The sequence below is a fragment of the Blennius ocellaris genome (assembly GCF_963422515.1).
Source record: "Blennius ocellaris genome assembly, chromosome: 1".
NCBI classification, from domain to species: Eukaryota; Metazoa; Chordata; class Actinopteri; order Blenniiformes; family Blenniidae; genus Blennius; species Blennius ocellaris.
In genome coordinates this window covers 24,227,199-24,252,113 of record NC_137650.1, presented here as the reverse complement: position 1 = coordinate 24,252,113, position 24,915 = coordinate 24,227,199, and the positions used below count along the sequence as shown (strand labels likewise).

Below are 24,915 nucleotides of genomic sequence, written 5' to 3'. Positions count from 1 at the left end.
CTAGCAAATTTCATTGACAGGTGAAATGTGTTAAACACGTTGCCCGTTTTAGATGTTACAAACATGAAAACAATGTAGGGGGGCACTATGAATCCATTTTGCCAGACACATGCGCAATGACCATAAAATGTATAATGGTTCACCACTTCTGATGTGTGTAAATTGTCACGACTGGCTCAAGGAAGTGACAGGTAAGCAGGGTGCTTGCAGTGAAGACGGTTTTATTTACAATTTATACAGTGTTTCAGGGAAAAGAAAGGCTTTGGTTGTAGAGGAGCCAGAACATAGGCAAGCAGGAAACAGTCAGCAGCAGCTCTCTATTGTTCTCTGGCCTTCATCAGCTTTACACAGCTGAATCCACTTGACCTTTAATCAGCCAGCCTGAGAGAGGCATGATGCGGGTCCCAACCACAGGTGTGACCTGCGCACAGGAGGAGAGGGAGGAGCAAACTAGAGGTACACACAAATCCCACCTAACCAGCCATGCACACAGGCCTGGTGAGCCAGGGCCATGACAACATTTTGACACATGAGCATGAGCGTGAGCATGTTTAGCCCATCCAAAATGCAGCAGTTCACACAGTAGCAGAAAGTAAAAAAAAAAAAAAACTATAATAATGATAATCTCTTGTCTTCCAATAGAATCTCACCCAGCTCTGCTGGACTTGGACCCACAGAAATCATTAATTATCCTGAACAGATGTAATTTAATGAGCATATATATATATATATATATATATGTGTGTGTGTGTGTGTGTGTGTATAAAACACCAAAATGAATCTGATTGGTATTCATATAGAGACTGCATCATATGAGAATGCTTACTTGATCTGTCACCTAGATGACACCTACAGTCGATGAACTAATTCAGTTCAATTATGTGTGGTTCAATTATCTTAGCCAATTTGATTATAATATAATTAATCATCAAAAATTTTAAAGAAGAAACCAAATAGCTGTTCCTTTCCACACTCCATATTCTATGATAGTTTATTATTTAGAGACTCCTGGAATTATACTTATTCGAATCAGTGTAAATGCCTGACGCTTACGTTTAGTGAACTACAACTCCCACGTGCCCGCGGTCGCAGCCGGATGTTCGTGTAGCACAAATTTGGCGCTGATCTATCCGGGTACTTCATTCACTGCTTCCTTTCGCGCCGGGTAACCGGAGAGCCGTGCGTCCATGTGCGCAGTGACTGGGAACTGATAGACCTCTGAAATATTAAAAAAATCCGAGCCGCAAACTGTTTTCGCGATGGATCCAGAGTCTTTGATCGAGGCCCTTCGGGGTACTATGGACCCCAACCTGCGGGAGGCCGCAGAGCGACAGCTGAATGAGGTAAAAGTTGCGATTAACCATCAATGGTGATGGGAGTTGTGGCGCGGTTTCAGCTCGGGCCTCGGCCCGTTCACAACATCAAGATGGTGCGATCACGCAGCCGTGGCTCCGCTGTTCTCACCGGGACGCGTTCGGAGCTCAATCCCGCTCCGCTCGTACCCTCTCTCATTGCCCTCATCCTCGTCGCCACTTTTTCCGAAATCTTCAATGTCATCTTTGCCGTTTCGATGACACACTCGCGTGCCAGTAACCAACGTCAACGTGAGCTTCACAAGCCAGCTGTGCGGCTAATGCTAAATAAGCTAACCGGATAATTGTTAGCTGGTCACACACTGATTCGGAACAATTGTGGACTCTTTACAGAGCTGACACGACACCCGAGTAACACGAACAGTGTGTTAATCCACAAATGTAGCGGCGTGAATGGGCGCCATGTGCTAATTTAGGTATTTTGAGGCGGTTCGTCGCTGTCTCGATGTCAGGCTAGCGTTAGCCAGAGGTACTTGTTGGAGCTATTGCTACATAGCTGCTGGTGCTCACGTGTCACCATGACAAGCCCCGAACTGCGTACAGTGCACAACAACAACCAAAGAAAAACGCACAATTTCCAATCCTTTCCCATTATCTCGTCTGCGCTGCGAATCACTTCACGGTATTTTCTTGGATGTGTTTTTTTCAAATAAAGGTTCACTTCATCCGGGAAGTCCATGAGCGCTATGGTTAACCGAGTTAGCTGCTCTGTTTCACGTGAAGTTAAAGCCAGCCGTGTCCTCATCCGCCATTTGTTTCTTCTGTGTGCATATATTTTTATGTATTTAATGTAATCGAAGCTAACGCACAATTATGATATATATTCTACACACCAACGGTTGTGTAGAGTTTAATAGCGATAACCGTTACTTACATAACCGTCGTCCATCATCTGATAACAGACCCTTTAAACTCAAAACAGTTCGGGTTTGGTGCTAATTTTATTTTCCATGTTTTGTTTTATTTCTATACATGTATTGACTTTAATTCTCCTAACATAAACGATAGCAATATATTGCATGTTTTTGTGATGTAAAGTTATTTATTGAAGAGTAAAACAAATCTAGCACTGCACGTAAGAATACACTATGCGCTCATATACAAGTGCACATATATGATATTGCTCGGGCATGTACATTAAATTGGAATCGACCTAGAGTTGTCATTTGGCTGATCAATACTGAAACTCTTAACCACTCAATAGAGTTGCTCCCTTTGGGTATTTCCTTTGTTCCGCCTGGAAAGAAAAGTCTCCAGCAAACTTAGAAGTATGTCTCTCACTGATGTTCACCACCAATCATATGATCAATCCCTGCAGCTCTGCCTTCAGTGGTTTGTTGTTCAAAATTATTATACATTATTATAATATTTTTTAACATGGCTCAACATTTGAATGAATCCCCTTAGAAGTGTTTGGGCTTCGTTTAGTTTAAGCTCCATTTGTCATGAAGAACAAAAGCCTTTATTTGATTTTAAAGTCAGGTTTCTGCATGAGGAAGAATACTGCTTTTGTTATGTACATGTGTCATGGACACCCCCACCCAAAAAAAAAAACAAAGGCTTGTTTATGTTCCATATAGAGATGATATTCGTCATTTTACCAATGTTTTAACATGTAATGTTCTAGTCAAGTTATTTTTAGTAATCCAAAGGGCTTAATATTTTTAACACCCACACATGCACTGAGAGTGACGGTTCACTTGAATGGCAAACCTCAGAGTATTCTCTCAGTGCTGGCCGAGGTCGAGTTTGGTGTGCATCATCGGAAAGCTGACTGCTGGAGGAGGATCGAGTAAATCTGTTCCCAAATGCAGTTCTTTACTACAGATTTTCTTTAGTTTGTTTTAAAGGGCAACTTTTACTATTTATGCTACCACTTGGTTATACTTTGAAAACAACAAGCGATGGACCATTATTTGGATGACTGCTGCTTGGCGTCTCTTAATAGGGCACATTTCAGGTTTTGAAACTTGTGCTTTAGGTTTTGTTTCCCTTACTCAGTTTTTCATGTGATTGATGCAACTCATGATTGCTTTAAGCATTTTGTATAAAAAAAATAAAGAAATCTTATAAAGCTCAACATTGTTCATCAACCTTGTATGGCATTGTCCATTTTTGTTGTCCGATGCGTAGCAACTGTCTTGATGTGCAGGTGACTTAAACCATCCAAATAGTGTTTATTGGAGGAACCATGTCAAAAAATCTGTTGTCCAAAGTATTAAATGGACCTTCAAATTGGATCTATGGAGAAATGGCATTTAATTGCTTGCACACCAATATTAAAAAAAGAAAAAAAAAAAATCCAAATGTTTGTGTTTGACATTCAGCTGTTCTCATTTACAGGGTCACGCCCAGGTAAACTTTGTGTCCGTTCTGCTGCGTGTTACCATGTCTGATCAGCTGGATTTGCCAGTCAGGCAAGCAGGTGAGCGAAACCTCGACATGTAAATAGTTCTACAGTCAGTTAGAATAGACTGCAGATGGAGCAACGGTTAAAAAGATTGAATGCAGTGTTTTCTTTTTACACTTTTAATGTATGATTGGGTTAAACTTTTGATCAGATTACAACTCAGAACATCAAATCAAGTCAAGTTTTCAGGAATCATCGTTTGTGGTGAGCCGTAGCTACGTTTATGTGTAAATGCGTGGCCAAAACGCAGAGAAATATCAGTTTTTTCAGATACCCAGGGACGTGTAAATGTGGCCTCAGATACTGAAGGGCCACAGCCCTGCATGTTTTTCATGTCTCCCTGCCAGCACACAGCTGATTGCAATAAGCGACTCGTTATCTGGCTTTGTGCTGAATGTGGTGATGGACCATGAGGACATTCGGGTGTGTTAAAGAAGGGAGAACATGGAAAACATGCAGGGATGTAGCCCTCCAGGATCTGAGTTTGACGCCTCTGCTCGAGGCTGTTAAAACACACAGCACTTTACCACAGTGTTTCAGCTGACTCTGCATTAGCTGAAAACAATGGTCGATATGCTTCATGAGCCAGAGTTAAGCATGTTGCTTACATAAGTTTTTAAAAGGTAGATTTTAGCAAAAGGGCATGATTCACACTGGTGTTTTTGTGAACCTCGAAGGCCATGCTGAAGTGCAGTGTACACGTGGAGTTGGTTAAATATAGCTTGTTTTGCTCCGGTCATGCTGCTCTGGGAGGAAGCCGTTCATGGGGGGGGTCTTGGTTCAAAGTTGGAATCTCAATCAAACTTGTTGGTGAGCATGCACAGACTGTATGCGAGTCATTGCGTGTTCATCTCTACAGTACTGCGCTGCACTTCAGTGCAATAAATTACTTTTGCAGCTGTCAAAAAATGTCTGACAGTGTTTAAGGCCGAGTGAAGCAGCAGAAGCTTTGTCGGATGCCACAGAAGCTGTTTAAATTGTATTACAAGTAAAAGTGATTATGGTCCTAATTTACCGTGCTGGCACCGGCTCACTCGGTCCAGCCAAATGATTTATGAGCTTGCCCAGCTTCATGATGGTCAGCAGTCAGAAACAGTCATTCTGCGTCTTTCTGGCTTGTTTTAGGTGATTGACAGCAGTTGCATAATTTTGCTCAATAGATCAATCAAATGCTTTCAAAGCAGTTGTTTCACAGCTGAACGTCTCTAGAAAGAATGACTGTGTGGGTTTGAGTTGTAGCTGAATTCATGTTGGCAGGATATGAAGTGATCGCCGTCTCCGAGATCCATTTTTTTGTCAAATTAATACAAAGGAAATAAATGTCTCATCGAGGGAGGTCACAGTGCTTTAAAATTGTTGCTGTCAAGTTAAAGCTGGATTATTCTTTTTTTAAAACCTTGCTTTAAATATGTGTACTTGTCATTACTAAGGTTAATTACATATGTTGGCACTTTAACATTACCTTTTTTGCATTGCTTCACTGTGGCAGCTCACTACTTCTAGTATGTGTAGTTACAATTAATTATGGAAAGGACAGGTTAATGCAGAGAAGTATCTTGAAAATCTCTTAGAAATTGGCCAATATTTAAAAGAAAGTTAAGATGAACTTTGTCATGGTATCTCACAACGAGTTCTCATTTTGTTGCAGTGCTTGTTTAATCCTGCCGTCAAAAAGTAATTCATCATCCTAATCTATTTTAAAGATCCGCAGCGATTTCACAGTGTCGAGCAGCATTGTCATAGATGACGAGGACGGCATTTATACGCTCCGTCAGCACTGATAGGCTGGATTATGATTGCCTCGCTGGTTGTGTAGACATTTGTGTCAGCAGTCTGCCTGCAAGCTCTCGCTCCTCCACGGCCTCAGATGCCTCTCCCTGCGCGCTGTGCCGCTCAGAGTGGGGCCTCGCGCTGCAGACGTGAACCCAGCTGACACCCCGGTGCAACATTCAAAACTACTGAACTCCAGATGGAAGAATTTATTTCAGTAGCTTGGGCTTAATGAGGTTCTGAATTTAAACTACTCTGTTGTGCAGAACAGTAAAACGGTATACATCATGCGAGTGAGTTTTGGAGTTGCGTCAGTTGTACATAAAAACCTACACGGAGAGTAAAATGTCTCTAATGGGCAAGCAGTGCCCATCACTCAGATTTGTTTTTAAATTGGGTGCCATTTTAAAATGCCTTCAGTGGCTCCTCCAATACCTGGAACAGCTGGACCACGTCATTAAGAAGTAATTTAAACAAGAGTCGTCAACAACAAAGCAATTAAACGTCATAGCATTTTTGTGTCATTTATCACCGTTCACACAACATGTAGTGTGTTGCGAGTTTGTTTTTTGGGTTGTAATTATCTAACATTTGTATTCTTTGTGTGTCAAGGTGTGATTTACCTTAAGAACATGATAACCCAGCACTGGAGTGCTGGAGACGGTTCAGGCACAGAAACGCCTGTTAACAACATCCCTGAGGCGGACAGGCATTTCATTCGAGACAACATAGTGGAGGCCATCATCCACTCCCCCGAGCGCATCAGGTAACCGCAGAATGTACTGGCTGTGAGCGGCTCTGTTCCTGCTAACACCCTTTATCAAGTATTTCGTCACTTGATAACTGGTTGATCACCCGGTGTAACACGGGCTCTTTCAAATTTCTCAGGGTCCAGCTTACAACATGTATCCACCACATGATCAAGCACGACTACCCTGGCAAGTGGACGACCATCGTGGACAAGATCGGCTTCTATCTGCAGTCAGACAACAGTGCGGGATGGCTGGGGATTCTGCTCTGTCTTTACCAGCTTGTCAAAAACTACGAGTAAGTTGGAGCTCTCAAAGCAGACTTTTAGTTTTGTATCAACGTGTAACTGGTATTGTGGAGTGGACAGTGTGATGCTGATGCAACTTGTTTTCCTACAGATACAAAAAACCAGATGAGCGTCAACCTCTCGTGGCCGCCATGCACATCTTCATGCCTATGCTGAAAGAGCGCTTCATCCAGCTCTTGCCGGACCACTCCAGCGACTCTGTCCTCATACAAAAGCAGATATTCAAAATCCTCTATGCCCTCTTCCAGGTATTACACCCTTAGAATTGCTCAACTAGGAAGAAGAAATAGTTGTTTGAAACCACATTTAAATATAGGCTTCCGATGGATACACGTTTATTGAAGAAAACCATCTTGTGTTCACAGTACAACCTTCCTCTGGAGCTCATCAACAGACAGAACCTGACGGAGTGGATGGAGATCCTGAAGACGGTTGTGGATAGAGATGTGCCTCCGGTAGAGACTGAATGAATTCACACCATTTTTTAACAGTGCAGATCCTAAAAGATGCTCTGTTTCCTAAATGAGCTCATTTGTCTTTCTTGTCTGTGCAGGAGACGATGCAGGTTGATGAAGACGAGCGGCCTGAGCTGCCATGGTGGAAATGTAAGAAGTGGGCCCTTCACATCTTGGCTCGGCTGTTTGAGAGGTAAAAAAAAAATAAAATCCATACCTTCATGGCTTAGAAGCTACTTTTATAAAATGATCTCTGTCCAAAACATTTTTTTTCTCTCAACGATTAACCTAATCAGCTCTAAACATTATAGCAACTTTGAGGACTTGCGTTTTTCTCATATTTAACATCTTTAACCAGTCACCATGGAAACCAGTAAAGCAAAAAAAAAAAACTTCAAATGCTTAGCCACACAGCTCATTTCACAATAACCTGTGTGTTGGAGATCTCACACACCTACTCTCTACTTCAGGTGATGGACACATCTTTAACATGAACCTTCTGTCTCACTCTTATGTTGTTTTTTTGTTTTTGTTTTATTAGGTATGGAAGTCCTGGCAACACAACCAAAGAGTATACCGAGTTTGCTGAGCTTTTCCTAAAGGAATATGCAGTTCCAGCACAGCAGGTGCGAACATCAAAAAGTGAAATGTAGGCTGCGGCAGCTCTCCAGTGAGGCCGCACGTTGTCTTTAAAGTGAATGAAACAAATGAAGTGCGTTTGTTTTTCTGTAGGTTCTGCTGAAAGTCTTATATCAGTATAAGGAGAAACAATACGTGGCACCAAGAGTACTCCAACAGACACTCAACTATATCAACCAGGGCATAGCGCACGCCCTGACGTGGAAGAACCTCAAACCACACATTCAGGTACAAATACAAAATGTTGCTGTCAAGGCAACATTGAATTCTGTTGTACTACAATCTGTTTTGATAATGACATTGTGAAGTCCTTTGTTGTGATTAAGTGAACATTGTAAATTATGTCAAATATCCAAGAGCTCAAAGCGGGAGTCTATTATGAATAGTTTATCCGTAACATTACCAAATACAAAAGTTGCAGTATATTGCACATAAACGTGAGCAATTCATGTCTTGACCACGAGTGCATGGGAGCCGGGTTCAATTCCAGTTGCAAGCAGGAATGGTGTCTGACATGGAAAAACCAGACATTGTCACATTTCGACTTGCATTTTACTTGAGGTGACTCCAAGAGGGAGCGGCCAAATAGACTTTAATACTTGTTATTAAGATTATTCATAGGTTTAAGCATTGCTTTTGGTCGAGTGTTTTTTTTTTTTTTTTTTTTTTTTTTTTTTTTTTGGTAATGAAGGCAATTATCTGTCCAATGTCTGACGACTGCCATGTTAACGTTTCCTTATGCATTTTGTTTTTCAGGGCATCATTCAGGATGTGGTGTTTCCCCTCATGTGCTACACAGACAGTGATGAGGAGTTGTGGCAGGAGGATCCATACGAGTACATCCGCATGAAGTTTGGTAAGCAGGGGGAATGTGCTATAATCCAAAAGGAATCCAGTCTGGAGCAGATGACTAACGTTGACTCAAATCTGCTCCGTCTCCACTAGATGTGTTTGAGGACTTCATCTCGCCAACAACCGCAGCGCAAACGCTTCTTTTCACCGCTTGCAACAAGAGGAAAGAGGTGAGCTGTTCTTACTTTGTCCTTCATCAATTTGATCCTTAATTTATATTTTATTTGTCACTAGTATTCCCACGATAATGGAAATAAAACTGTTTAATTGCCAAAATTCTTTATATAGAAGGTCTAAAAGGACAAATGAAATGTATTTGTACTCTTTAGGTGCTGCAAAAGTCGATGGGCTTCTGCTACCAGATTCTTACTGATCTCGGCTCTGACCCAAGGAAAAAAGATGGCGCCCTGCACATGATCGGTTCTCTGGCTGAAATCCTGCTGAAGGTATACTGATAATCGCTGATTCGTTTGGATTATGTTTTAAATGTACCTTTAGCTCCAGTTAGATTGAAAAGACTTGCAATCCCCCTGTCAGCTTTTCATCAGATACTTATTAATCATTTGTAGCGAAGGAGGCACAACTGTCCCGCAACCCATCTTCTGTCATGATCAAGTAATGATAAATGGTCACCTTACTGGGGATGGGCAATTAAAGATGTTAAAATCTGGCCAGTTATGTTTGGTTGTAATTCTTTTTAATATCTCATACTCGCAATATTTAAGAGGAGATTGTGGGTTCTTTATTGTCCATTTCAATGTTAAATGTACCAAATTTTCTGAATATGTCAATATGTAAACTATATACTGAATTTTAACTCCTGTAAAATCTAATGCTTTTATTCACAGAAAAAGATATACAAGGACCAGATGGAGTTCATGCTGCAGAATCACGTCTTCCCCCTGTTCCGCAGTGAACTCGGCTACATGAGAGCAAGAGTAAGTTCAAATCACCCTGCGACATGCAATATTTGGATGTAGTTTGAAAGTGGGTTATTTAATCTCCCTCATCGCCATCTTTTCACAGGCTTGCTGGGTGTTGCATTACTTCTGTGAGGTGAAGTTCAAAAGCGACCAGAACCTGCAGACGGCTCTTGAGCTAACCCGCCTCTGTCTCATCAATGACAACGAGATGCCAGTCAAGGTGGAGGCTGCTATTGCCCTGCAGGTCCTCATCAGCAACCAGGAGAAAGGTGAGTGCCTTGTTCAGCTCGTGTATTTATTAGATAATAGATAAAGGTGAATTCAGAGGGCGTTTTGAGGCTAAAGTCTGCTATTGTTTTCCAGCCAAAGAATACATCACTCCCTTCATCCGGCCAGTGATGCAGGCGCTCCTGCACATTGTCAGGGAGACGGAGAACGATGACCTCACCAATGTCATACAGAAGATGATCTGCGAATACAGTGAAGAGGTCACTCCAATCGCAGTGGAGATGACGCAGCATCTAGTGAGTTTGATGTGGCTGCATGTTGAAACCAAACGAACTAACAAAACTCAGTCAAGGCTTCAGCCTGGTGGCAATTTCTATTACCATTTTAACGTTAAACATTCAGCCGATGGACACAATCTTCAAAGCCCCTCTATTCAATCCCTTTCAGGCGATGACGTTCAACCAGGTGATTCAGACGGGGCCTGATGAAGAAGGAGGCGATGACAAAGCTGTGACTGCTATGGGCATCCTCAACACCATTGACACACTGCTAAGTGTGGTGGAGGACCACAAAGAGGTCAGCGGCATAAGCACTAAGTGCACTGCCCACACAAAACGATGTCATAAACACACACTCGCTCTTACTCTCTCCTGACTGATCGCTCATCTTGATGCCACTTCCTCTGGTGCAGCAGCTCTGGTCGACTGCAGTGTTCTTGCCAACACATTTGAGCCACCCACCAACTCCCGAGAACACACTCTGTTCTCGCCGTGTTTGAAATGACTCAGAGGCTGAGGCAGACGCTAGAAATAGTGCCGGGGCATGCTGCCACCATATCTGCTGAAACGTGGAGCTAATGTTGCTCGAAGCCATTAGCTTTGACCAAACATTGAGGAGCTTTAGATTGCTTAACACCTCAGTAGTATGGATTCGGTAGTTGCCAACCCACAATTAGCTGCTTGAAAATAAGATTTTTATTTTTTTTAATTGGACCATCAAATTTGGGTAACGATTAACTTGCTGAGTGTGTAGAAAGATGAGCGAACAGGAAGTCTGTTCTCACCAGCTGAATAGTAGATGACATATATGGAAGACTGCCAGTCTTTATTGGTCTTGTCGTGAAGACGAATCACTGACTTGGTTGATTTAATTCTTCTAAATGACCCTAAATGCCATTTTCATGTTGCAATATCTGGGATCAAATTTGCTTTGTCTGATTTATTTTGTTTATGTTCTACTAATAACGACTGTGGAGGAATTGGAACTTGAAATATATACTAAATTACCAGTGTTTGTATTTATTGAAACATTACTGCAGTTCTCTCCAAAGATGTTGAGACTAAATCATACACATTCCATTTTGACTTTTCATCATTTTTAAATTGATCGCATGTTGATTAAACTGCCGTTGTGCTGTTTTGCAGATCACACAGCAGCTGGAGGGCATCTGTCTCCAGGTCATTGGTACCGTGCTGCAGCAGCATGTGCTGGGTAAACGAAACCAGTTTCTTGTGCTTCCAGAATTCAGTAAAATATTCCACTGAAGTGGTTTCAGGCACCTACTTTGATAAATGGACCTCATTTACCCTTCATGACTCACTTGTGTCATTCTGTTCTCCCAGAATTCTACGAGGAGATCTTGTCCTTGGCTCACAGCCTGACCTGCCAGCAAGTGTCACCACAGATGTGGCAACTTCTTCCACTTGTCTATGAAGTCTTCCAGCAAGATGGGTTTGACTACTTTACAGGTGCGTATTTGCATTTGACGTTAGAAATCAATATATGAAATATAATGGTCTGGCAGGACCTTCAGTTATGTGTATTTATTGGTTCCCTTTCAGACATGATGCCTCTCCTTCACAACTACGTCACAGTTGACACAGACACCCTCCTATCTGACACCAAATACCTTGAGATTATTTATAGCATGTGCAAGAAGGTAAAGTCATGCAGTTGCGTATTCTGGGGCTTTATTGAAGTAAAATATGTTGTCGAGTGTGCATTTACTCTTGCTGGTCCTTTCACACAGGTCCTAACGGGGGATCCAGGCGAGGACCCAGAATGCCATGCAGCTAAGCTGTTAGAGGTTATCATCCTGCAGTGCAAAGGCAGAGGCATTGATCAGGTCCGTCTGGAGTGGAAAATTATATTTGTGTCCCCACATGTCAATGATGCATTCAGAAAACCTTAAACTTGCCACTTATAAGAATTTATTTGGCTTCTTATGACGTGTGTTTGACTGGCTCTTGTTTCAGGTTGTCCCCTTGTTTGTGGCTGCTGCATTGGAGCGTTTGACACGGGAGGTAAAGACCAGTGAGCTGAGGACTATGTGCCTGCAGGTGGCCATTGCTGCACTTTACTACAGCCCCCCTCTTCTCCTCAACACCCTGGAGAACCTCCGCTTTCCCAACAACACTGAGCCAATCACAAACCACTTCATTTCTCAGTGGCTGAAAGATGTGGACTGCTTCCTCGGGTAAGTTGTTGGTTCATTTAGCAGTTGGTGTAATTACTGAGATGTAAAGACGATTTTTAACCTGCATATCTTCTATGTTCCATCAGCTAATTCGATGTTTGTCCCCCTCGCTTTCTTCAGTCTCCACGATAGGAAGATGTGCGTTTTGGGCCTCTGCGCTCTTATCGATCTCGATCACAGGCCTCAGGCTGTCAACCAGGTAGCCGGCCAGCTCGTCCCAGCAGCCATCCTGCTGTTCAGTGGCCTCAAAAGGGCGTACGCCTGCCGAGCAGAGCACGAGAATGACGACGACGACGACGATGACAATGGAGAGGATGACGACGACAATGGTATGGCCAAGCTATGTTTTCTGTATTGCAACAATTGGATGCGCCGTTCCAACAATTTTAAAGCACAAGTAAATACTTGCCCGGTACAGAGTAACATTACTTTTGTCATTATTAATATTAAACTCCCCAAACTGCAGACATTGCTCATTCGCTCTTGTCTACCTGTTGCTGACGCATGTCGTCACGCAATTCTTTTTTATAAGGGTATTTTATGAGTAACAATGCTTGTACAGTAGCAGACCCGATACTTGCATTGGTGAATGCCTAGCAACCATCAAATTCATGCACTGTGATGCTAAATGATCCTCTGAATCTGAACTTAGCTGAGCTGGGCAGCGATGAGGATGACATCGATGAGGAAGGTCAGGAGTACTTGGAGATGCTGGCCAAGCATGCAGGAGAGGACGGAGATGATGAAGACTGGGAGGAGGACGACGCCGAGGAGACGGCATTGGAGGGCTACACTACAGCTGTAGATGATGAAGATAACCTGGTGGATGAGTATCAGATCTTCAAAGCCATACTACAGAGTAAGAGGAGGCTCCTGTGTTTATTACCGTCTTCGGGTGTGAACAGCTTCACTGACGTCACTCCACTGTCATGCAGACATCCAGAACCGTGACCCAGCATGGTACCAGGCACTAACACAAGCCCTCGACGAGGAACAGGGCAAACAGCTTCAGGACATTGCCACACTTGCAGACCAGAGACGGGCAGCACATGGTAAGCTGGAGCTCAGGATTAGAATGGCTGTGTAATGCTGATGCAGCATCTTGGTCTGACAATAAACCAGTTTTCTTTCTATATTTCATTCTCTCTTGTGATTAATACTTTGTACTGGAATAAAAATGTTCTAAAGCGTTCATAAATGTAATTTTAAAATGCGCACACACAGCAGTTGGGAAAATGTTTCAGGTTTGACTCGGGAGGGACTCTTAATGATAAAACTGGCCACATTTCAGTTGGTGGCATGTACTGTGTAGTGACACAATTATTCTCTTCACTTTTGGGGAATTTGTATTAAGCGCGGTTTCTCATTGTCCAATTACAGAATCAAAGATGATCGAGAAACACGGCGGCTACAAATTCACAGCGCCAGTGGTGCCATCTACTTTCAACTTTGGAGGCACTGCTCCTGGAATGAATTGAGTCATCTTGTTCTACTTTTTATTACTCTGTGACTGATTGTAGTGAAGTGAAAAAAAAGCTTGTGTTCTTCCCTTAAGTAGTGGTTCCAGAACTGGTTCTTCTCAGTCATTCTTCAATCTATCAAATGGGGAAACAGTACCAGAAGATGTGGGAAAGCAACCAAAATGTAACCAATGGCTGGGGAAAACAAACCAAGAACTTGAGCACGATGCGGGAGAAGAAGCTCTGAAACACGCTGTCTTCTGGAGTCCAGCGTGGAAGAGATACCATGACAGCAACTCTTTTTGTTTTTTTTCCCACTTACACAAAATTGGGGGATAAACAGAATTGATAATGGGACTAAATATTTCATTATCACTGTTGTGGCCAAACGGCCGTAATATCATACCTCTGGTAGTGATGAAATGTAATTTTCTGCATAAACAAACACTCCTGTTTATGTACATACAAGCCAGGGTTATTGATTTTTTCAAGTAGCCTTGACAAATAACCGGAGGCATTTGTAAGGTATCAACAGCTGTATTCATATGTAGCATATTGGATAATACATAGCACTATGTGATGCCTGATATCTGTAAATTAATGACTAGCACTTTCATATTGTTCAGGTCTCCTAAGCCTTCTGTATCAGACTGCAAATTTTTTAAATTGAAAACTATTTAAACTGAAAACAGCTGTAACTTTGTTACTTTGCAAGTGACTTCCGTCAACGGCTGGTAATGATGCATCTGTTACAGAGTGGATCAGTGGGCAACTGGGAAACATCGATTTCAGGAAGAGACTGCTCTTGGTGTTCAGTATGGCTGCAGGACAAGTGTTTGTGAGCACTGGAAGTGCAATTGGATACATCATTGAAGCATGTACAATTGGACTTGAATCGTGAAGGTCTCAAGCTTTTGGTTGGTGTATGGATGAACCATCTATATATACAACATATTAAAACAAAAAAACAAAAAAAAGCGAAGGGAGTTCATGGCCATGGGTGTTTTTATTTAACAGACACATGCATTTCCCAGCTTTTTGCTTGAATTTTTGTTTAAGAAACTGGTAAATGACTGAGCGCTCATCTTTTTAGAGAGCAGTGGGGGTTTTCACATGGATGTTCCTGTCTTTGGTTTGGGTGTAACTCCATCTCTGCAACATAACCTCGGAATTGGAAGAAAAGTAACTTCATTAACCCCGCAAAGAGGTCAACCGGCTTGTACTAATGAAATTGTGTGGGAATGAACACAGCAGTTGCCTTTTGAGGTGTCGGATCATTTTTTTGGGGGGTCATTTTTTCCTCCCGACAAAATGCAATTTCTGCATCATGAACTCATTCCTGTAAATCTGTAAAGGTTTATGTGTAATTAAACTAGAAAACAAAGTCTGGGTCCAGGTAATTTCTCCCAACGCACCTGATTGGAATAAATGCATTCACCAATTCATTCGGAGGAGGAAACGTAAGACATCAGCAAGTCGACTCTGCCAAACCTCGTCCGAGATCACTTGGTTTTGAAGGTATGTTTGTGGAACATTACTGAAATCCTTTGTTACATTTTGGTTGAAAACCTTAAGTGTGGGGGTCTCTGGTTCAAGGGCATAAGAACTGATATAACAACCTTTATCGATACGGACTATAATGCTGCACAGTAACTGAAAAGTGTTTTGTTTTTTTTGTTTTTTTTTACCGGATGGACGTGCGTAAAAAGCGCACCAATGTGTCTGGGCAAAACCGGACAAAGTGATAAAGATGGATGGATTTCATCTATTACGTTCATCATTACTTGGGACTCTATGTGGCGCCATCAGCGCATTAATATCTGCTGAGCCCTCAGCGTTGTTCCTGCTCGAGAGGCGAAAAGACGCAGCTTAACGCACAGACCGTTAAGACGCAGCAGTGAAACAAGATGTGGCTTCGGGAGGAGCTTTTAAAGTCTATATGGCACGCATTCACAGCCCTGGACCTGGACCATCAAGGAAAAGTTTCCAAGTCTCAGTTAAAGGTGTGTTTCACTTGGTTTTTTATTACAACTTCAGAGTTACTGGAAGTTGAACAGCTCGAGGTATCTCTTTCCTTTCCCTCCACAGATGTTTTACAGGAACACCAGCAAACTGCAAAATTTGGAGAGAGAAAAAAAAAAAAACTTTCCACCTGAAGTGTAAAATTGAATTGTGCTCGTGAGGGTGTTGTTATAAGAATTAGTTTTATTTGCATGCAAATTGATCTTACCCTCATGATATATCTAGACGTCCGTAAATTATTGTATAGCATTGGTTTGGACACAGCTGTTGATGCAAACCAGGAATTGTTTCACTAAAAAATAAACTTGGTGGTTACAAAAATACAAAATTAAATGTTTATTCAAAATATGTGTATTTCATAGTGACTTTGAGGTGTGTAGGGATTTCTTACCGCATTAGGATCACGTGGTACCATTTATGTTGGGTTGTGCGAGTTTGGCGAAATGAGTAATAGTATCGAAGATAGTTATTAATTATTTTATTGAAAATTTTATCTGATCTGTATCAGATGCCTCTGGAGCACCACTCGTTTAATAGGAAATGATAGCCAATTCAGTTATATCAGTATCATAAGACATACTAAATAATTTAGAATTTGAAATTGTAGTTAAATTAGTTACAATTACCAGAATTAACAGTACAATTTGAAGGATTTTGGAGTTCTTGACACAGAAGAGGTCGACATCTCATTCATCTGTGCACATTAACAAAACGGCAAGTATGATTCCAAAACAAATTCTATGAATTTTTTTTTTCATCTTGAACTTATTCAACATAATGTCACTGTTCATTTATGACATATATATATATATATATATTTTTTTTTAACTTTATTTGTAATATAGCTGTATTCTTCACATCTCTCTTCAACCAAGATCTGTTGTTGTCAGCACTTTGGAAAACTTGTGAGAGGCCATCTAAAGGTGTATGAGAGAGATGTGGTGCTTTATTGTGGGGCGATCTGGACCCAAGTTTGTTGGCATACGGACTCTGATGTCCCTGTGCCCAGATTTAAAAAAATAAAAGGTCTGATGTCAGACTCCTGTGAGGGTTTTTATCTCTCACATATGCTCACTGGTCACTGCTGCAAAAGTCACTATTTCTGGGGATTTATTTATATCATGGTCATGTCACTGTTGTTCAATCTACCCTTGATCCACGTTGGAGAGAAGCATCACTTTGAAAACAAATTTTTTTTTGATTAGCATCTTACTGAATCGTTCCTTTCACCTGGACTAACCAAGAAGGTCTAAATACGGAAACATGTTTTTCCCTGTGATGAAACTTAAAAAAACCAAACATGATTTACCCTTTAACTTTTATTTCACAAAATGTGCATATTGTGTGTAGGATGAATCAATTTCCACTCTATTTCCTCACTTGTCGTGTGTTTTGTTGTCACTGTGGTGATTCAGGTGCTGTCTTACAACTTGTGCACATTGATGAAGATCCCTCATGACCCTGTGGCCCTTGAAGCACATTTCAAAGATGGCAGTGAGGGGCCCCTCTCCAACCACGGCTACATGCCGTATCTCAACAAGTTCATTCTTGACAAAGTGAGGATTCAACTCAAACATAAAAAAAGGCTCATTCTCTTTCATCACATCCTTTAAATTCTCTATTGGCAATGCACCTGTCAGAAGAGTTACTTCCAATTTGGTTTGAAAACATGTTACACTGAAAAGAGCATTGAATAACAAATTCAATGTTACTCTGTACAACAATAATAATGAAAATAATGGTATAAATTGTATTTGTAGGTCATGTTACATTATGAAATCCTTAAGTGCTACAACCATAAACCAACCAGTATTCATAAAAACAATGATTACATTTTTAAAATTAACATCACAGAAACTATAAAATAGAAATGTTTAGAGTTTTTAGTTTTTTTTTTAAGTGTCAATAATCATTACTGTATCATAATATACTCCACTCATTCGAGTGAGTATTTCAAAGTGCCATTATGATTCAAGGCGCATGTCATAGTTCACATGGAAAGACTTCTAAAGCTTTTTCCTAATTTGGATCAATGTCAGTTATACAAACAATAATAATAGACTATGACTAATCATGATCTGCACTTTGTAGAAGAGGAAGTGTCCACAAGCACTTCTTGTACCCACACGAATGTGTGTTTTTGGCTTTGTGATCAAAGTTATTTAATTGTTTTGATAGCAATGGGATTCATCTTTGTAGACATTATGCTGGATTTGAGTCATGGTCCTGCTTCTAACTGAGTAGAATAAAATATAGCAAATGCAAATGTGGAGTTTCCTAAATGCGACGCTCATGTCAGTGGGTAAACTGCTGGAGTTTCACTCTTTGTTCTCAGAAGCTGTTTGCTCGGTCTGCTCTAGTGAGCTCTGACTTGAATGAAAATGAGGCGTTTAATTGCGACATGTTTGTACCCCACATCCTGCAGACTTGAAGTTTTTGAAAGGAGACAAACTTTGCTCTCCTGTTTAGCATTTGTAAACACATTGCTGCCTGGTGCTGAGCAGCCTGACTGTAACTGAGTGTTTCACTTTCCCTTCACAGGCACACCAGGATTTTGATGTACTGGAGTTCAATAAAATGTGCTGGACTGTGTCTTACAAGAAAAATATATACACTAAACATCTACTCATCTCAGACGAGGATGCTTTTAAAGTCTGGTGCATTTTCAACTTTCTATCGGAAGACACATACCCACTTATAATCGTCATTGAAGAGGTATCTGACAGGAAGCTTTGACCGTCCCCTTTACTGTTGGAATCACTTCAGAGCAAAAGTATTTAATATGTCCTGACCTCTTTAGATTGAGTACTTCTTGCGAAAGCTGACAGAGGCCATGGACAGTGGATGGAGCGAGCATCGGTTTGCAGAATACAAGCTGAAGCTGAGGACAAAGACGTGCCTGACTGCCTGGGAGCTCATCGAACTTGTGGGGATCGGATACTTCAGCCAGGGCATGAACCGCCAGACTCTGTCAATGGGCATCAACCAAGTTTTCGCCGAGCTCATACTGGATGTGTTCAAGCAGGTCAGATGCTGGGTCGATGTTTCTCACTGTTGTAATATTTTTCCCTCAAACGTTTTGCAGGTTCATTGAGCCTGTGAATTCTCTGAACATCGTGTATCCTTAAACATATTACCACAACCAACTGAAGGAAGAAGTAACACTTAATGCTAACACTTAGTCACACTGTTGTTAACTTCTGTAAACACAGTCACACAACACTGTTTACTTAAACAGGATAGTACTGTGAGCGGTAATGTAATCATGTTATTTATTGTGTTGGCTGTAAATCCCAATTGCAGTTTTCCAATGAACATAAAGGCTTCATGCTTTTTGTAAAGTTCAGTTTCTAATTCTCTCATGTTGACGAACTGTACGTTTAACAAGCACATACTTGTTATGTGAATCCTAATGGATAAGCTGTTGGCATGAATGCAGTTCAAATGGTAGAGTGGGTTGTGATTCGATCACAATATTGTTGGTTTGATCTCTCACATCACTCTATCCATGTGTCAGTGTCTATAAACACTAATAATTCTGGTGGAGCAATGGGAAGCGCTCAAGTGTTTGGATTTACCTCCATGCTGTGTTGTTAAAGGGATACATGATGAAAAAAGGCCACAAAAGGAAGAACTGGACAGAGAGATGGTTTGTCCTTCGAACCTCTTCGCTGTCGTACTACGTCTGTGAGGATCTGGTGGAGAAGAAGGGAGACATTATTTTGGATCAAGGCTGCTGTGTGGAGGTGAAACATCCAGCTGTTTTTTTTTTTAATACAATATTGAATCTGTGAGCATGCACAACATACATTGAACTTGGCATTTCTCAAAGGTTTTTTTTCTATGTATAGTTTTAGTTTGATACAAGTAAGATTGTTTTTTTTTTTCTCCTGCAGTCTCTCCCAGAGAAAGAAGGGAAGAAATATCTTTTTATCATCAAGTGTGCTGATAAAAGCTTTGAGATCAGTGTGTCTGACAGAAAGAAGAGGCAGGACTGGATTCAAAGTACTGGATATGTTACGTTACACTCCCTTGTCGCCCGGTCTCGTCATTACCTCACCAATATTGATTCTTTTGAATCAACAGCATGTTAACAGCCACTGTTTCTGTCCATGTCGTTTACTCTGGTGGCAGCCATTCAAACGTGCATCCAGCTGCTGAGTTTAGGGATGATGTCTCCTCGCCGGGAGGCTCGGCTGAGGCGCCGGGAGTTGAGGCGGCGGCAGCAGGTGGACGACCACGACCTGGCTGAGAGGATGAGGCGGCTGCAGGCCGCTAATGAGAGCAAACAGAGGCAGCTGGAAGACTTGAGGATGGTCTGTGCTTCACGCCACCAAAACATCAGCTCAGATATCTACACAAATAACACAAAACAGATGTCAAGCTATCTCAGGAATATAATATTGAGCAATGTTTATATTGAAAAGATTATTTTCGATGTGTGTAGTCCCGCCCCGCAGAAGAACTTCAGGGGAGCATAGCAAAGACATGTTCATCTGCGAGAAGAAATCAAAATGTAAATTATAACATAGACAGTAGAACCTGTATTTACTTCTACATTTATTGCATTTATTGGGATGGATGGATTTATTTTCATGGAGGTGAGTGATTCTCCAACACTCGAAGAAAATAGAAACACATTTTTTGTGTTGACAAGACTTTAGCATTGAAAGCAGCGCAGTGGCCCATCAGAATAAAAGGATGAGATGTGAAAAAGGACATCACAGGTTTTGAAAATGACAGTTTTCTAATTATGTTTGAAGAGCAAGGAGGGGGAAGTGATAAAAAAAAAAAGTTTCTCATTCATTTACTGGGGATTACGGTGTTTCAGTAAGTGCAGTGGACATGACACAACATTAAGACGTAAGCCGATTGATCAGAGCCGAAAGCGAACTCACTGAAAAAGTAGCATTCAGCATTAAGCCACACAGGGAGGGTGAACTTGTAACAATGTGGAGGCTAAATGCTTTAAACTAGTGCAAATAGAGAACATTTCAATGTATTTTATACAAGGAGGCTTTCTTTATGCTCTTTCGTTAAAACTGCAATTATTTTCTTTGAAATGTTCAGTTGGTTAATGTTCTATAAAACTATATGTAATTCAATTCAAACTATTAAGTTGCAATTTAATAACCAAAACAGATTTCGAGTTTTCTAAAGATTTGAATTTAAAGAGTGGTGAAAATGTGCTAATGTCTCAGCTCACATTCATCCTGGAGTGGGAACCTCCGGACACAGTGCAGTGTAACTCTGTTCTAATCTGCTGCTATTGTGGGAAAGAACAAGAAAGAGTGGCTTTCTGCTCACAATAAAAAAAGGGAAGCAAAAGTTTCCATGCAAATGACAGGCAAGTATCAGTAGGGGACACCTGCATCTAATCTACGAGAGTTGTTAAACATTATCTCTTACACCACACTTCTGCTTTCATTTGACCATTTTTCAAACGTGTAAAAATATTCTCTGTCGAAATGCATCATTACTAATTCCATGAAGGCACTTTACTTTGAGAAAACTCCGCCCTCTAAATGTGTCAAACAGTCGAAAAAGTTTGTTTCTTCTTTCACCACTCAGAAATGTACGTATGCAAAGAAATACTTTGCTGAAGTGACGTGAGATTACACTAAACGAGATCCTCTTTATCTTTAATTGTTGGTTGATGAATCTTCTTGCATGGTTATGTGTACTCACGCCTGGTCGACAATTAATAAGAATTTCCTCTTTTGTGCTTCACAGAAAATGGAAGAAGCTGCAGCCAAAGCAACACTGGAGGAGCTCAGGAGGAAAAAAACCCAGGAAGACCTGCAGGATCATTACAGAAAGGATCTGGAGAGAGAGAAAATGGTACCCTGACTCCCACAGCTCAGTTCCTTTTGTCCCTAAACATGTGTTGAGGCATGATGTTGTCATACTTACAGGAACAAAACTGAAGTGTTTCATTAGATCACCATCCCTTGTTGTCTGCAGGCCAGTGCGCTCAGAGGGAATTCCCCTCATGTCGAGTCGTCTGTTCTGTCAGATGAGCCAGCTTGTTACTGTTTAACATAATTCAATGATAATTTTCCTTCTGAAAGGAGATTGTGTCATTTCAGCCGTTATTTGCAGAAGTAGATGAAACTGCACGGAAACAAATGTCACAATACCAACACAAAATGCTGATTTATAGTTTATTGGTTGATAAATAAACCGTGTTGGCTCATCCAGGTCCGTCAGCAGATGGAGGAGCAGGTGGCCCAGAAGTCCAGTGAGCTGGAGCAGTACCTGCAGCGAGTCCGTGAGCTGGAGGACATGTACCACCGACTGGAGGAGGCCTTAGAGGACGAGCGGCAGGCCAAACGGGATGAGGAGGCCATGAGAAAGCTGCAGGCCAGGTCTCAGATACACGCCCACACACACACACACACACACACACACACACGCACACACACACACACACACACACACACACACACACACACACACACACACACACACACACACACACACACACACACACACACACACACACACACACACAGCATGCAAATGAATACATGCAGGAACTGCTTACCGAAATATCACCCACTGTTAGATAAGGAAGCCAGACGAGCAAACATATAAATAGCTATAGTCACATACTTTCAGCTGTTGATTTATTCCTCTTTTTTTCTTAAAAAAAAAAAAAAAAAAGCCTGGAGGGTTAATTTTGTTAGTCTTCCATCATTGTTATGCATGTATAAGTGCCCAACTTTGAGCAAAGCACACATTCCTTCAGAGGGGGAGCTAATGTGGTGCAAATACTATTGTATTTATGTAGTTTCCAGGTATCTGTAATTAACTTGAATAATGAAAAAAAAGAAAAACCCAGAGGACTGAGTGAGTGTCGGGGTCACTGAAGGGGTGGGTGAGGTGTATTTTGAAGTTCAAATTGATTAAAACACCAATATTTAGAACTGAATATACTGTAAATGTCATAAAGAAAATGGAAAATGATTCAGTGATTGGCAATAAATGTAACGGGTATGAGAGTTGCTGGCCTTTAGAGTAAGCCTGAAAAAGGAGATTGAAGACTTATGATTGTTGGCAGAAAGATGATAAACAGCATGTTTTTAGCTTAACTACTTTGAGCTGAATCAGTACTTCTAGTCAGAAATTGTCAAAATATTTTGACAAAAGAATCTGTGCCGAACTACTACTAAACCAATGTGTGTATTTATTTTACTTCTGCCTTTACGACTGAGGTTCTCTTTTTTTTTTTTTTTTTTTTTAACTGTGAGAACATGAAAATAGTGTAGAATAACAGAAAACATGCAAAAAATATGCCATTCACCTATTTTTGTGTTTCCTGACAGGCTGCTGGAGGAGGAAGCGGCAAAGAGAGCCGAGCTGGAGCAGCTCCACCTGCAGCAGCAGAGGGCGCTGTCTCAGACCGAGGCAGAGAAGCAGGAGCTGCTGGCCGAGCAGCTGACCAAGGAGAGAGACCTGCAGGCAGCCATGCAGCAGCTGGAGAGGCTGGAGAGCGAGCGTAGGGGGGCACTGGAGCAGTACCAGGTCGGAGCTGCCTCTGCATCAAATCCTTCATTGATCGGCCTCATGTTGTTTTTCTGCTTTTGATTAAGTTCATTTTGGGGAAAGCTTGTATTTAATTCACAGGAAAACAACACATTTTACCTCTCAAACTAGTAAACACATCAAGCATTACTGATCCAACCATACATGAGTATAAAATCTGGTTTATTGTAAATGTTATATGAAAATATTATGAACCTTAGCAGCTATTAACCCATCTCCATGTTCAGTGTTCACATCTGAAAGTTCACATGATCTGACCATATTTGTACCGCTGCTTCATATATTTCATTCACATATTCATTTAAAGAAATTCCCTCTTGGATCAATAATTTATTTGTACTGTATGTATGGTAGACGGTATCGAAAAAGCTTGAACGAGCGGCGAACAAGACGAAGACTTGGAAAGACAAAGTGGCCAAGCAAGAGGGGCTGCTGCGTCTCATCCAGCCAGGTACAACGACTCACTGATCAGCTCTTGATTCAAGAATTTACTGCCATTAACTGCAATTAACTGCAAATAATTTGGTGCAGGTATTTAACCATATGTAGGCACATTTATTCTCATAACAGATTTCTCATTATCTTCGTTATTAAAGTCAATTTCAAGTCACCAAATTCAACATTCTAATCTTTTATAAGATTAAAATGTTTTATTCTAGTTTCCACATAAGCAAGTAAAGGATATTTCACACTCTGGTTTTCACCTTTTACAGCCTTATTGACACTACATATGCATCCAATCAAGAAGCTGTTTAAAAGAATAACACCTCTAAACTCATGCGTACATGCAGTTTAAACCTTCAACATTATAGTCCTTCTCATTCACTCTGCAATATATTTCTCATTATTACTATGCATATTTCTCCTATCTTGTATGCTGTATTGTATAAAGGCAACAGAGGAATTCTGTTCTATTCTATTCGGTCACATGTGAGATGCACATGAAGCTCATCAGACTATGTTTCAAGTCAAACTTATGTCATGATGTGGCTGTGTTGATGCACACCAGAGTGTGAGCGTGGTGTTCACACACACTCCACCAAACTGTACACAGACCCAAGCTGCTCAGGTGCTCTTAGCTAAAAACAGCATGTGTTAACATAGTCTTAGCTTAACTGTCAGACTTATTTTGCACAAAACAAGATCTTGTTTTAAAAGCATCTTTCAAAAAAGAAAAACTCAATGAAACTGACAATAAAAAACAAAAAAACAAACTAGTTCATGTCAAAGTTCATGCTGCTGAAATACTTTCATCTATTTTCTTTTAGGAGACAAAGCACCACAGTTGATCACAAACTGGGGCCCTGCATCATTTACCAACTCTGAGCTGGAGCTGAGGAAGAAGACGTGGCAGGACAGTAAGATCCAGGGAGCTGAGGCCCAGTGAACGTCTGACCAGAGGACTCTGGATGCGTCAGAATCACTGGATCCTTCCTCTGTCAAAGAGACTATCGTATAGACCGGCTATAAAATAGATGACAAACAGCTTAATCTTCAAACTCTTACTCCTTTTTTCACCGATAACAACCCATAATAGCTTTGAAATTGATAGCAGCAACAACCTTTATTGGGCACCTCTTTGAATGTCACAGGCCAGTAAAACACCTTCGTTTTAATGCTCCATTAAATGTTTCTGATGGAAAGGTGCACTTGGACTTGTCATGTCTTTATGGAAGTATTATGTCTCCTACATTAAGCAAGA

At 41.1% G+C, this 24,915-nt stretch overlaps 2 protein-coding genes across 2 annotated transcripts; both read left to right on the top strand.

The window, feature by feature from the left end:
* The first annotated feature begins 1,169 nt into the window (after positions 1-1,169).
* ipo7 (importin 7) lies at positions 1,170-15,112 on the top strand. The gene is made up of 25 exons (XM_080499586.1): positions 1,170-1,343; positions 3,717-3,798; positions 6,166-6,319; positions 6,442-6,600; positions 6,702-6,858; positions 6,976-7,065; positions 7,164-7,258; positions 7,607-7,691; positions 7,798-7,932; positions 8,461-8,560; positions 8,650-8,726; positions 8,886-9,002; positions 9,405-9,494; positions 9,583-9,748; positions 9,843-10,003; positions 10,155-10,283; positions 11,132-11,198; positions 11,330-11,455; positions 11,549-11,646; positions 11,737-11,832; positions 11,963-12,183; positions 12,304-12,512; positions 12,836-13,042; positions 13,119-13,235; positions 13,564-15,112. Exons 1-25 carry the CDS (start codon positions 1,260-1,262, stop codon positions 13,659-13,661), a joined length of 3,120 nt encoding a protein of 1,039 aa, XP_080355712.1. The 5' UTR covers positions 1,170-1,259; the 3' UTR covers positions 13,662-15,112.
* A 394-nt stretch (positions 15,113-15,506) lies between these two features.
* On the top strand, positions 15,507-24,915 carry LOC308131840 (switch-associated protein 70-like). Its single transcript, XM_080498708.1, has 12 exons — positions 15,507-15,646; positions 17,081-17,221; positions 18,207-18,380; positions 18,466-18,690; positions 19,265-19,411; positions 19,562-19,670; positions 19,800-19,981; positions 21,399-21,506; positions 21,867-22,033; positions 22,994-23,192; positions 23,568-23,664; positions 24,482-24,915. Exons 1-12 carry the CDS (start codon positions 15,551-15,553, stop codon positions 24,598-24,600), a joined length of 1,764 nt encoding a protein of 587 aa, XP_080354834.1. The 5' UTR covers positions 15,507-15,550; the 3' UTR covers positions 24,601-24,915.